This window comes from Pristis pectinata, chromosome 25 (genome assembly GCF_009764475.1).
Source record: "Pristis pectinata isolate sPriPec2 chromosome 25, sPriPec2.1.pri, whole genome shotgun sequence".
NCBI classification, from domain to species: Eukaryota; Metazoa; Chordata; class Chondrichthyes; order Rhinopristiformes; family Pristidae; genus Pristis; species Pristis pectinata.
The window spans coordinates 7,608,589-7,623,523 of record NC_067429.1 but is presented as its reverse complement, the minus strand read 5'-3'; the positions used below and the strand labels follow the sequence as shown (position 1 = coordinate 7,623,523).

General features: G+C 39.3%; 1 protein-coding gene across 4 annotated transcripts in view; it reads left to right on the top strand.

The window, feature by feature from the left end:
* LOC127582905 (F-box/LRR-repeat protein 20) overlaps positions 1 to 14,935 on the top strand; it is a 115,589-nt gene that overhangs the window by 78,189 nt on the left and 22,465 nt on the right. For all 4 annotated transcript variants that reach the window (XM_052038551.1, XM_052038550.1, XM_052038549.1 and 1 more), the window contains 4 exons: positions 760 to 854; positions 6,270 to 6,338; positions 9,879 to 9,974; positions 13,180 to 13,306. In XM_052038551.1, the coding sequence (XP_051894511.1) occupies positions 760 to 854; positions 6,270 to 6,338; positions 9,879 to 9,974; positions 13,180 to 13,306 (387 nt within the window). The remainder of the gene's footprint in view (positions 1 to 759; positions 855 to 6,269; positions 6,339 to 9,878; positions 9,975 to 13,179; positions 13,307 to 14,935) is intronic.

Genomic DNA, 14,935 nt, shown 5'->3' with positions numbered 1-14,935 from the left:
CCACCCATAATGCTCACATTGGCAGTTATGCAGCATACCTGTCATTCCACTGGTTACTTAACTTTCTAAGACCTGAACACCCTTTGTTGAACAAATCTTTTCATTGTAAACTGCTTCTATTGATAGTCTGGTTGCCCCAGAACATATCTACATTTTTTTTGTTTTTATTATGCAAGTTCTAACTCTTATCATCTGGTGCACACGCACATTGGGAAAGCTTGGTGGTTTGATACAAAAGTATAATTGTTGGAGTATGGAGCTTGTATCAGGTAGAATCATGACATTTTGATGATATGTCTTTAATGCCAAGTTCACATGGGGATTTAGGCAAGTGCCTTTGAAAGGCAAAGTGCTGGAAATTAGGGGATTTTATTGTTGGTTGGTCCTTCTTTGAACTTTGATTTTTACAATTTGATCACAGTATTTTTTCTCCATTTTTGTCTATTAACGGCATTTAGCCAGAATGTAGTGAATCTTACTACAATCAAGGGCCTAGCTCCAAAATGTTAACTTGCTTTTCATTTTCTGAACTTTGTGGAATTCCAGCATTTTCTCTTTGTACATCTGTCTTCATCTTATTTATTATGCAATTAACTTTTAATTAAAAATATTATCACTTTCTATCAGATTTTGAACGGAGAAATGGAATTTTTTCATTCAGGTTATGAAAGCCATTGAATTCATGATCTACATCGTACAAATATCTTCTATATTGTGTCAAACTCCTGTGTTTGAAATTATTTCCTTTTCCTTACACAGGGGCGAGTAGTAGAGAATATTTCTAAAAGATGTGGTGGGTTTTTACGGAAGCTTAGTTTGCGAGGATGCCTTGGAGTGGGAGACAACTCTTTAAGGTAAACTTGTACATGAAAGCTATTACAAGTGATGTATCTTTCCTAACTGGTGGTGCAGTGGAAAACTTTGAACGATGGCCAAAGAAATGAGTAATATGTCAAGATGAAAGGGCATCATACGTGGGATTAATTTTAAGTTCGTTTAATAGGGTGAATTCTTGTTCAGATGTGTATGCATAGCAAACATAGCATTTGCTTTTCTAGAACTGCAATGCATGTAATGATCTTTGAGGCTTCCTAGGCAAATGTTCAGAATTTTGAACATAGGGATGTAATTAGAGTACATGAAGGGAGCTGTGTAAAAGGAGGAGGCCATTTAAATCTGTGAACTTTTTCATTTAGATCAAGGTTTATCAAGATCTTAACTCTATTTTCCTTTTTAAGCTGCTTGTCACTTAATAATTTGCCAAAGAAAAATACCTGCCCATTTTAATTACAACAGCCCCAGCACCTCATGGAATTTTGGGGCAAAATTATTTGTTTCCATTTCCTTTTGTACTTCCTGATTTAGTTCCTGAGTTGCTTTACTCTGAATTTTCTGTCTCCATGTTCTTGATATAAGTTCCAGAAAAAAACTACTTCCTTATCTTTCTATCACATACTTTAACATTTTAAATGCTCTAATTAAATCATTTCTTCCTACGCAATGGAAAACAGCCCAAGGTTTTGCAACCTGCCTTTTGTGGGGTTCCCGTTATTGGAGCATGCATAGATTTCATCGCACTGTAATCCCACTGTAGACAGGTAATACATTAAGGTTCTCTATTAACAGTCTCATTTCTGATCACCCTTTTAGGGTATCTGACAAAGATGCACACAGGGTAGAGAATTATTTACAGAGGTGTGGTTAGGGGATGGGGGGAGTTGGAGTAAGTTTGTGGTGATGGAAATGTATTGTTTGGTACTGGAGTTAATACTGAGCTGGGGAAAGAGGTTCAGATAGTTAGGCTCACTCCAGACTGAAAGGCTTGGAGTCCATTCTTAGTCTTCTAAGGATGGATGGAATGAACTCAGCAGGGAAATTGCTGCTTTTCGAAGGTAATAATCAGACCGTGAGCATTTTGGATCTGAGATGCCCAATAGTCATATTTAATGTTTGGGAGGTCAATTCTGCCTTGACTCTTGGCTGCCTAGATAAAATGGCAGTTTGTTTCTGTATGGTCGATTAAATGTGTGCGATTAAAATTTCCAACAAAGGTGAATTTTGGAAGGCAGTTTTCTCCTCCTCTTGTTTTCCTCCCACCCCATTCACTAATGTCACTGATCTCTTGAGAATAGGAATAAAGAAACTGTTCTCCCAAATAACTATTATTTCTTTTGGAAGAATGGCCTTGTCAAGAGGTGCAAATTTATCAAAGTGCTGTGCCTACAAGCTCCATACATTTGGTGTCCTGCAATTTCATAATGTAGATATCAATGTAAACTTCTGAGAATTTAAATCAAAAGAAGAAATGGATAATAGCTCGATCATGTTTACTTTGTGATTAATGCAGTGCTGTGATCTTTGAACTTTGACATCCCACATAGTTGGGCGTGGTTGGGATGTTTTGTATGAAGGGTTCCTCTTGAGGGAGAAGGATTTGTACGTCTGGCATTATTATTCACAATTTAAAAGTACAGTTCAACAAAGAGTTAAAAGTATGTATCTGCCAAAATTATAAGTAGCGGACTGAGGAATTACTGTAATTGTAACAAGGAAGCGATCCAAAGGCCATTGTTGACTTTGATCATAGAATATTAATAGTTCTCCATGGTAAATTCAGAAAGATGCTGCTTGATTAGGGAAATGAAAGCCAGCCAGTCATGTCTAATTATCACTTTCATTCTACAATATACCCTTAGCTTGGTCATATTTAACATTTAACCCCAAATTGATCAGGAGTTTGTACTCTGGCTATGCATATTTGCCTCCTTTCATCAGGGTGAAAGATCTTTGCAGCTTGATCATGTTTGTGGTGCATGGATTTTCCCTCCTAATGAAAGACCTTGTTGTTTCATTATTGCTGATTAGCCTAACAGTCTGCTATGCAAATGTCCAAGTGGTATCTTGCCAGTGATGGCTGGTTTAAGTTATGAGGAAATAAAATTTATTAGTTCTACAGTTAAATTCCCTTACCCTTGCAGTTTTAAATTGAGGTGATGTAATGTTGAAAACAAGTAGCCTTAAGGCTTCAAGGTAATTGGGTACCCAGCTAGAACTAGTGATTGAAGTCTGGTGACTCAAAAGTACTGGTAGTGGCAAAATAAATTTATAGGCTAGCTCTGAACATGGTAGTGGGTGTAGCATCCACAGGGTGTGATCTTTAGTGAGCAAAGGACTTCAGTGAAATAAGGACAACAGTAACAATTAAAAATTCGTTGTTAAATATTTTAAGATGAGCAAGGCAGGTTATGTGTTGCAGCTGTAGTATGTGGGAGTTGATGGAAGCTAATGGGATCCATGGCGGACACATACATAGTAAATGTCTGCAGCTCAACAAACTGCGACTCAGAAGCTTGCTCATCCGCACTGAGACTTGGACGTGGCTATTCATCTGGAGGTTGTAAGTTACCTGGACACAGTGTTCCAGCAAGCAGCCACGCTCCTTAAATTAAGTTTTGTAGAATCAGCCATTCAAGGAGGACAGGAGGATGTGATTATGAGTGAGATGGGTTTGGGGATCCAGATGGTTGGGTTGCAGGAGCCTTGGCTCTTGCACTTGTCCAACAGGTACAAGGTGGCTTTCAGCCTGTGTAGATAAGAGCAGAGCTTACAGAATTGGTATGCAAACTGCCACAGCACTGTGGTACAAGGTGGCTTTCAGACTGGGGTATTGAAAGGTTATGTAGTGGTAGAAGGGGACGGTATAGTTAGGGAGGTGAATAGTGTTCTCTGCAGCTGTGAGCATGAATCACAATGCAATGTTGCCTGCCTAGTGCTAAGGTTAAAGATATCTCTCCAGTTGTCATGTTCTATATGGACAACAATGCCTTGGAGCAAAGAGGGAGATTCTGTTGAAGCATTGTGAGCAGTTAAGGTTCACATTAAGAAACAGATCACAGTATGTGCAAATAGACAGGATAAATAGGTAAGAGAATTGGAAATGAGGCTCAAAGATTGGTGTCGGAGAAATAGGTTTCAATTCTTTGGGCTGATGTAAGCCTCGGAAAGAGGGAGCTGTTCCATTGGAGTGAGCTTCACTCGACTCTGGCTGCACTAATATCCTTGCAAATTGATTAATGAGGGCGATGGATAAGCCTTTAAACTAATAGAGAAATTAAAGGTACATATATCAAGGATGATGTAATAATCATGGGGACTTGAATCTACAAAAGACTGGGCAAAGTAGACTCGCAGCAACAATGTGGAGGATGAATTTGTGTAGAGTGTTTTCAGTTGATTAAGGAATCAATGAAGGTACTGGCTATTTTAGACCCAGTGTTGCATAATGAGAAAGGATTAATTGATCTGGAATTTTAGGGAATGATGTTCATAATCTGACAGACTTTTGTATAAAAATTGAAAGTACTTTGTTGAATCTGAAACATCTCAATTCTGAATAAAGCATAAAATAGATTAGGTAGATTTGAAAATTGTATGAAAAGCTAGGACAGTAAGCATTTGAAGAATCAATTCATAGTTTACAAGTAATATATATCCACTTTTGAGGTAAAATTAAAACCTAGGAAAAGTGGTCCAGCAGTGACCATGAAGAAGTTGAAGATAGTATTAGAACAAAAGAAAATGTTGCCAAGAAAGAAAGTTTTAGAAAAATTTCAGAATTAAGGAAAGGAGGATCCAAGCATTGATAAGGAATAGGAAAGTAGAATGAGAATCTAGGGAAAAAATGCAAAACAGGCCAAGAACTTCTACAGATCTTAAAAAGAATAAGCTAAAAGTAATTTGGGTCCATGCAAACTGAGATTGGAGAAGTTGTATTGTGGAATGAGGAAATGGAAGAGAAATTAAACAAATATTGAATGGTGGAGCAGGCAGAAAGGGCCAAGTAGCCAATTCTTGCTCCCATTTTTTAACTTCTAATAGATAAGGGCATGCCAGTGAATGTGATGTATTTGGGCCTCCAGAAGACCTTGGATAAAATGCACTGTGAGCTTATTGAACAAGATTAGAGCACATGGGATTGGAAATAATGTACTTGGTGGTTTGAGGATTGGCTTTGACAGGACTTTTGGTTTTGGAGAGGGTGCAACAGAGATTGGTGTTGGGGCCCTAGCTGCTCTCAGTCTATATCATTGATTTGGATGAAGCCGTTGTGTGTAATTTTATCGATGATCCAAAGGTAGGTAGCAATGTGAGCTATGAATAAAATGCAGAAAGTCTTCAAGATGATATTGACAAATTAAGTAAATATGCAGAGATATGGCTGATGAAATGTAATGTGGAAAAATGTAAAGTTGCCTGTTTTGATAGAAATATTAGAAAGACAGTGTAATTTTTAAAAATTGTGCCTTTGTTTACAAATCATCTGAAAGCTAACAATTAGAAAGAACAGGGGTTAGGGAGGCAATTTGTATGGTGGCCTTTATTGAAAGAGAATCTTTATTGAGAATTTGAGTACAAGATTAGAGATGTCTTGCTCCAATTATATCGGGCTCTGGTGAGACAACATCTCGAATATTGTGTGCAGGCCTGGTCCCTCTAAGATGGATGATACAACAAAGGGTTCCATCAGCTTGATTCCTGGGATGCTGAGTTTGTCATATGACAGGAGATTAAGCACACTGATGCTATCCTCTCAAGTTCAGAAGAATCAGAGAGGTATCTTGGTGAAATGTATAAAATTCTTATGGGGTTTGACAAGACGCATACAGACTTGATGTTTTCTTTGGCTACGGTGTCTGGAATTAAGGGTCATTCTTAAAAAAAGGTCAGTTGCTCAAGACATGAGAAATTCCTTCGCCCACCAGGCGACAAATCTTTGAAATTCTCCATCCGAGAGGGTTTTAGAAGCTCGGTCACTGAGCATAGACTTGGATATAAAGGGAATCAATGGATGTGGGGATAGTCCAGCAATGTGGCACTGAGAGAAAAGATCAGCTGTGATTTTTGTCTGCTTGCCTGTTCAGTGAGGGACCAAGTGGCCAATTTCCCCTTCCATTTCTTAGTTCCTTTCAGAACCACCAAATGAAACTAGAAGTGTAGCTTTCAGGTGCAGTCCTGTTCTGAGATGAAAACGTAAAAGATTCCAACGTGGTCATTGTGTTGAATATGATGGGTGTTAATGCTACTGTGAAGCTCCTTGGGGAGTTTGCCCACGTTAAAGGTTATATAAATGCATGTCATTATTTTTCATGGGCAGAGAATGGTAGTGATTCAGTGCCAGTATAATCCATTTGGTGGAACGTTTGTCTGTAATTTTGCAGTGCATTTAAAGTGTAAGTGCACTTTGTAACACCTCTGTTTTATTGTTCCAGGACCTTTGCTCAGAATTGCAGGAATATTGAACAGTTAAATCTGAATGGATGCACAAAAATCACAGATGCGTAAGTAAAACACTTTTCTAATAAGCTGTAGCCTTTGTTTTCTGATGTGGGCTTGGATGAATGGTAAAAGTCACAGTGCAAGCTGTGACCAAAGTTGGAAAGAGTAGGAGGGAAGTGATGTATCAGTAAATAAGCTACTTCCTTTGATGCAATAATGTGCTGTTAACTTTTTTAAAAAAAGCAGCTTTCTGTGTTTGTTTTCCAAGTCCGACATCTGCTGATATAACTGAAGTGTGAATTTCTAGCAAATTAATGTAAACCTCTAGTTTGTGAATTCATGGACATAGTGAATTACGGGCTAGTTTCAAATGTAAAAAAACAAGTTGTTTTCGACACTGCCTTCATAAAAGTTGTTCTTGTGGCCTGGGTTTTATAGCAGTCAAAACTATTGAATTCACCATTACACGGGAATACAAACCTCTGAGGTACTCCTAGGAATCGAAGTTGCTGTTGGTGACTTCCTTTTCCTCCTCAGACATTTGCAACTTTCTCCAATGTAATCTTAAGAAATCAGTCAAACAGTAAAAACCTCAGCTATTTATAAACTATTCAAGCCATAAAACATTAAACATTGCAATGAGATATGAGTATTTCATAGTGTATTAAGCTACTGTTAAGCAAACACTCTCCCCTTAAAAGCACTTATCCTGGATAAATTAAAATATGAAGAAAGTTTTTCTAAAATAACCTTGTAGTTTGACATTTTCACCTGCTCGTCGATCTATTGTACTTCATAATGCTTTTGCTCCTGCAGTTCAATCATTTACATGTATGTACCCTCCCTAAACTGTACTTTTTAAAAAAAAAAGATATCTGCAGTGCCTGAGTGCACTTGTGCCAGGAACCTGGCATAAACCCCTGTCCTTCCCCCATGCTCCTTCAGCAATGAAATGGTGATCTCATTGTCATTGACGCAGTGGTTCCCTCCACACGAAGCCAGTGAATAGTCATCCAGCACGGAAACGGGCCCTTTGGCCCAACTCATCCATGCTGACCAAGATGCCCATCTGAGCTGGTCCCATTTGCCTGTGTGTAGCCCATATCCTTCTAAACCTTTCCTATCCGTGTATCAGTCTAAATGGTAGGCTGCTTGGGAAGGTTAGATAGCATGGAATCCAGGGAGAACTAGCAAATTGGATACACAATTGGCTTGATGGTAGAAAGGAGAGGGTGATAGTGGAAGATTTGTTTCTTGGACTGGAGGCCTGTGACTAGTGGTGTGCCTCTGGTTGGTGCTGGGCCCATTGTTGTTTGTCATCTATATCAATGATTTAGATTTAGAATGGGCTGCCGGAAACGGTGGTGGAGGCGGATATGATAGGGTCTTTCAACTTTCAAGAAACTGTTAGATAGGTACATGGAGCTGAGTGAAATAGAGGGCTATGGGGTAAGCCTAGTAATTTCTAAGGTAGGGACATGTTCGGCACAGCTTTGTGGGCCAAAGGGCCTGAATTGTGCTGTAGTTCTAATATGTTTCTAATGTACAGGGTATAGTTAGTAAGTTTGCAGATGACACTAAATTAGGTAGTATATTGAAAAATGGTTTTCAAAAATTACAGGGGGATCTTGATTAGTTTGGTCAGTGGGCTGAGGAATGACAAATGGAGTTTAATTCGGATAAGTGCAAGGTGTTGCATTTTGGAAAGTCAAATCCAGGCAGGACTTTCACAGTGAATGGCAGGGCCTTGAGGAGTGTTGTCGAACAGAGTTGAGTATAAGTACGTGGTTCACTGAAAATGGAGCCACAGGTAGACAGGGTGATGAAGAAGGCTTTTGACATGCTGGCCTTCATAAGTCGGGGCATTGAGTATAAAAATTGGGAGGTCATGGTGTGGTTGTACAGGATGCTGGTGAGGCTGCACTTGGAGTACTGTGTTCAGTTTTGGTCGCCCTGCTATAGGAAGGATGTTATTAGACTGGAAAGATGCAGAAAAGATTTACAAGGATGTTGCCAGGACTTGAGGGACTGAGTTATAGCGAGAGGCTGGACAGGCTAGGACTTTATTCTTTAGAACATAGGAGATTGATGGGTGATCTTTTCGAGGTGTATAAAATCATGAGGGGCATAGATTGGGTGAATGCACTCAGTCTTTTTCCCAGGGTTGGGGAATCAAGAACTAGAGGGCATAGGTTTAAGGAGAGAGGGGAGAGATTTAATAGGAATTTGAGGGGCAACTTTTTTTTTTACATAGAGTGGTACGTATGTGGAATGAACTGCCAGAGGAAGTGGTTGAGGCATGTACAATAACAACTTTTAAAAGACAGTTGGTCAGGTACATGGATTGGAAAGGTTTAGAAGGTTATGGGTCAAACGCTGGCAAATGGGAGTAGCTTGAATGGGGCATCTTGGTCGGCATGGACCAGTTGGGTGGAAGGGCCTGTTTCCGTGCTGTGTAACTCTGACTCTAAATGTTGTTATTGCACCTGCCTCAACCACTTCCTCTGGCAGCTCTATCCATATACATGCCACGCTCTGTGCTGAAGAAGTTGCCCCTCAAGTTCCTTTTAAATCTTTCCCCTCTTACCTTAAACCTCGACTGCATAGCATGCCCCAGCCTGACTAGCAACTACCTTTCAGCCAGAAATCTCTGGGTAAGGGAGAGCTGTGCAACAAAACCAAGAAAGGAGCAGACAACAGTTTCCATCATATCCAACAGGATGTGATGAGAGGGACTGTAGGATCCAGGCAGGCTATCAACACATGAGACAGCCTACATCTTAGGCAACCAGGGAGTTTTCGATTAATCTCTAAAGAACTTTGTTTGAATTGATGTCTAGAAGTCGTATGACAATGTCTATCAGCACTACCATTTACCATATTCTTTAAATGTCAGACCTTTTTAATCGATTTTCTTTTTACTCAGAAGTCTGAGGCAGGGTTTTAATCAGCCCAAATGCTTCGTCACTTCTGTTTCTAATTGATTCTTGTAATTTCCCACCTCAGTGCAAGATGTCAAATCTGCAATTATAAACCTGTAGCTACTGATTTCAGTTTTGCATCCTTAAATAACATAGGGAGTTTTGTTTTGCAAACCAGTTACCCAATCCTGTGCTGACATTGCAATAAATTAGTGTTTACATTAGAAATTGCCTGATATGCTAAAGCTGCTGAATTAATTGTAGTTAGGTCACTGATGTCATTTTTATTCCTCATGACGTTTTGGTGCCACATATCGTCTAATCCAGGTTGCCTATTACCATCGCTCGTCACTGCGGAAAACAAAAAGTAGAATTCTTTTCATTTTCCTCCGAATGACCTTGCACTTCAAACGTAGTGCAATTAATTTATTCCGACAAGTGAAGTTTTTCGTGAAACTAAATCTTTCAGTCAAGCAAAACAGTGTGAGGATTTTTCTTTGTGCTGTTGCTATTATCGGAGAGAAGGGACAAAAGCAGAAAATGGTTGAAATACTCAGCAGGCCATACATCAGCAGTGAAGTAAACAGAGGAGGATATGATCCCTTTGACAGTCTTGTTGGAAAATTGGCATTGAGCAGATGAAATGGATTCTTGATCACTTTTTGTGTTCTTGTTTTACAGAACCTGTACTAGTCTAAGTAAATTTTGCTCTAAGCTAAGAAGTTTAGACCTAGCTTCATGCACATCTATCACAAATCTTTCTTTGAAGGCTCTGAGGTGAGTTTCAATGATAGACCACTTTATTATCAGATTCATTTTCTTTTATTAAACATTTTCAAAGGTTTTAGTGGTTATCTGTGATTTTAATCCCACATTTGTACCCACATTTAGCATTGCCATTCAGTAAATTAATGCAAAGTTAGACATCCCACTGATTTAATGAATAATTATCAGTTGAATAATCTGATGGCATTTGGATAATGAAAGTACTAGCGTGAAGTGGATAAACTATTCTAAAGAGAAGCAATTTAACAGAAAAAATTCTATTACCACAACATATAAAATAGCCAACAAGGAACCAAATAAGGCATTAAAAATCTCATGAATTTTATTTTCTGTTGGGAGTCAATATTCTTAAGACTGCAAGCACATGGCTGAAGTTGCCTTTCTTTAATCCAAGTAATAGGTTTGTTTATTTTCAAAATACAAAAATAAAAGCACTGGAAATTCTCAGCGGGTCACCCAGCATCAGTGGAGAGAAAATAGATGCAAAAGCAAGTACAGAGATGGGGGAACAGTGGCAAGAAGAAAAGGGAAGATCTGTGACAGGGTGCTATGCACGGTAGATTAAATTACACTGGATAATAGTATAAAAATGGATGCAAATGGAACAAAAGAAACGTGCATCAGGAGACATATATCAATATATTGATTATATTGAATATAATCAATATCATTAATAACTACTCTGGGCGTAGGGAGGAATGAGTGGTGTTTGGTCTGAAATTAAGTCTGGAAGGCTGTAAAGTCCTGAACATAGAGATACGTCAATTCCTCATCCAAGCTATAAAATATATGGAAAAAATTGCTGATATCCATTTAAAGTGAAATGTCAAACAGATTTAAAAATTAAGAATCTTTGTTTTCTTTTGGAATACAGAATTGAGATTAAGGTGTAAAGGGAAGGCTCAGCACTTGTACTATAGAAACCACCCTGTATCTCAAATTTTCCTGCACTACAAGATTTAGAGTGCTGCATCAAGAAGCAGCTGCTTGCCTCTTATGCAATAGAGCATCCCGAGACAACTTGTTATATAATAGTAATAATTTTGGAGGTTAAATACCTCCACTTCCCACAACTAAAAGTGCAAGAAAAACCTACCATGGTAGGTACGATAGTTTAATGGATGTTTTCCTGGAAAAATGTGGGGGCTGAGAGTTCAAGTTTCATTCGCACTTTTGAGAATTCAGTTTGAAGTAATAATGAAGCTACTGAATTGCCATTCAAAAAAAAAAGGGTTCTCTGTTGTCTATTAACTGTTGCTTGGTTTAATCCTAGTGTGGGGCTTACCTTAACTTCCATGTGAAGTGGCCCTGTAAACCCTTCTGCAAAGCACAGCAGTGCAAAATGAAAGCAACCTCCCAACACCCACATGAGGGGATGAAGGATGGGCAATAAATGCTGATGCTGTCAGCCCACAGCCACAGGATTTGAAATCCTTCTATGAACTGTAAACAACCTTGAAAGTATCCATATAAATGAACTCTACAGTTAGATTAAATACTGCAGTGGACTCTTCTTTAATCTTGTATATTGATTTTAATATTTCTTTGAAACTGAAATTCTTCACACTTCCCATAATTTCAAAGTGCCAATTTCTGGTTATCGCAGTTCTCTCTGGAGAGCGTTGTCTCTTTCTTTGGTAGTTTGTGTCATTAGGGAGTCATCTGCAATAGATTATTTTCTCACTAATGTGTGATTTGTTTTTTTTAATAGCACAGCGTAAAAGGCCATTGGATTTCAAAGCATACAGCCAGTAAAATAATATACTCGCATGACTGGGCCACAAGGGGAATTAAACTTGCTGGGTCTGCATTTATTTCCAGTGCTATTCCTTGGTTAAGTTGATTATTACATTGGGCTGGAGTTTGTTGACAAAGTTTGGACCTCTTATGCAAGTACAGAATTCTCAAATTCTGAGTTCCACTAGTGATCTCTCAGGCATGCTATGATGCTGGAGTCTGGGAGGTGAAGCACAGGCTTGCTGAATTCCCCAGCAATTAGTTTGGTAAAAACTACCAACAGAGCCTACATTAGGTTAGACCGAGCAGAGGATCCACAAGTGGGCTTTATTTGAATGGGCAGGGACTCTAAGGAAGAATGAAAAAGAAGATGGATTGCATTTTTAATTAATTTTGTGTTTACTTTAATATCACTACTCACAATATTAATGTTTTAATTAAATTAAAAGTAATTAAAAATGGAATTTCGGAGGAGGTTCAGAAACATTCAAAGATTTTGATGGCCAACAAAGCTGGGTTTACAGCTTATCGAGGGTTTTGTCAGCTATTTCACTGGTGGAACTTGTAACGACACATCCATGTGACAAAAGTTGCATGCACTAGACCCAGCTGCTTTCCAGGGCCTTGACTTTTTGGGTCTGGACTTACCTTTCTGGGTCTGGACTTGCCTTTCAAGAAGTTCAGCCTCTGGTTGCAAATCGGGTGAGTGCATGAGTTAAATGCACCTTACTGATGACTGTGGACAGCTGAGTGGCTCTGGGTCCTTCCCCAGGTTAAAGGCTGCAGTAAGGTTTGGGAAAATAAGCTTGGCGAGCAAAATTCTCACAAACCTGCATGGTATGGTTCCCCAGATTTAGTCTGATAAAGTGGATAGCTCACATAGCTAGAACAAGCTGGGCTGTGTGCTGGCAGAAGTTCTCTGTAATTTCTGGTTCAGTGAATCCATTAATAACTAATCACAACATAGAGTGATGTTCCTTGTCAAATTGTGCCTATTTTATATTGGTGGGGAAAGGAATCAATATAACCCTGCATTTGGTCTTTAATGTGTTAAGGTATTTTTGGGGTTATGATTAGAGCATTTGAGCTTGGTGGTTCTTGTGGTATAACCTTGCAATACACTGCGAATACTTATCCCACATCGCTTTGATTGCATTTGTTAAAGTTGCAAAGTAAGTCGTGTTTTTGGGGAAGTAATTATTTTTTCACTCCTGTCAGGTTGCCGTTTTCTCATTTAGGATTTATTGTGATCTTCCACTTCGAGCAGAAGCCTCGGTCAGTGGAAGCTCTGATAAGAGTACATGTTGCAATTCAATTGCCAGTCCGTTTTGCCAGTGAACAATATTCCTTGCTGGGTGCTCATTAATATGTCCTTGTATAGTTTAAGTTATAAGTGCAATTTTATTTTCCACCACTGTTGCTTGTCTGCAGTTATTTTTGAAGAATTGTTTGTTTCTAGTGAGGGATGTCCACTTCTAGAACAGCTGAATATATCCTGGTGTGATCAGGTGACGAAGGATGGAATTCAAGCACTGGTGAGAGGCTGCGGAGGACTGAAGGCTCTGTTTCTTAAAGGATGTACACAGGTCAGCACAGTGATCCATCGTATACACAAGCATGTTGTGTGCCTGCCAGCCAAAACTGCTGCAAGAAATAATTTAGACTGACAATAATTGATAATTACTCTTTAGCCTTTGGGTTCCATCTTTTTCCTTGTTGATACTATGCTCATTGTGATTTATAGCAATATGATGATTGAACTGAACAGGTTTTGCAAGTAACTCAGCAATAACTGCAATGTTAGAATTTAAAAAAAGAACTCTGCAAGTGCTTTAAAATGCTAGAGTTGAAGGTGGTGGGTGTTGTCACTGTTATAATTTGGGACACAGCTAATTTATACCCTAAAAAGACTGCAGTCTAAGTTTTGCTATTTTATAATCTTTCACTTTACAATCCTCACACTCTGACAGTAGAGCCAGTCTATCAGTGGTGATGTTAGGAGGATTATTGAGGCAACTGGAACTAAGGCAAGGTAGAGGCTGGCTTGATATAATTAGATGGCAGAATCGACTGGCTTCAGGCTTATGTTCCTTTTTAAAATTGTCATTTATGCAAAATATGAATTTGTGCATTGACTACTATTGTCATTTACTGAAGCCTGCTTCCTCAGGTCCCAGTGATTGAAGTATTTGCTCAGGTGTTTATTTAAAGTTGAGTTGAATTTCCACTTTGCCAGTAGTGGTGTAAAGTTTCACTTTGCACTGAATAACTGCTGAAAGATGTAAGCACCTTAATCCCAGGGTCACGGCCACCTTGACAATAAAGTGCAGTGAACTATGACTCCCTCGAGCGAAAAAAAAAATCTTGTAATTCGCCTTAGAATTAGGTCAGGTTTACACTTGTTTTTAATGTCTTTTGTTGAGGTACTGCTGAACCGGCCTCATACCAGTTGCACCTCACCTCCAGTCTCCCAGTTAGAATGGAACTAATGTGCAGGGCTAATGGAAGACTGTTTAACCCACAATGCCTCCATTCCAGAACCAAGGTTTGGGGGCTAAGTTCCGGGTCATTATTGACTCATTCACTTCGCATATGAGGAGATTGGCCTTGTGCTCCACACCTACAAGGCTGAGGTCCTTTACCAACCTGTTCCTACTGTACCACACTGCCCTCCCATAACAAAGGTTCATGGCAGGACCTGGAGAACATGTACCACTTCACATATCTTGGGCCTCCTCTCCACTATGATGAAATTCACCATAGTCTTCATGCCAGGACAGCCTTTAGCTGTCTGAGGAAAAAGCTATTTAAAGGCAGCAAACCCAGTGCAGAGCTCATGGTCTACTGGGCAACAGTAATTCCTGACCTCTTATGTGCTTCTGCGACCTGGACTGCCTATAGCAGATACTTTTAAGGCACTGGAATGATGCCACTAATGCTATGACTGGAGAATCTTCCAAATTCACTGGAAGGATAATATCTGAACCAATGTCATCTTCTTTCTCACCAACATCCCCAGCATGCAGACTCCTGGTTGAACTCGCTCAGCTATGTTGGCTAATCCATGTTGTTTACAGCCCTGACATCAGACACCTGAAAGAGACATTCTATTCTGAGCTTTATCTTGAAGAGATTGAGATTGCTTCACCAAAATGCTGAAGCAATGTTCTGGATGACCCTGAGAATCTAGAGTTTGTATATCATGAGTGCACAGA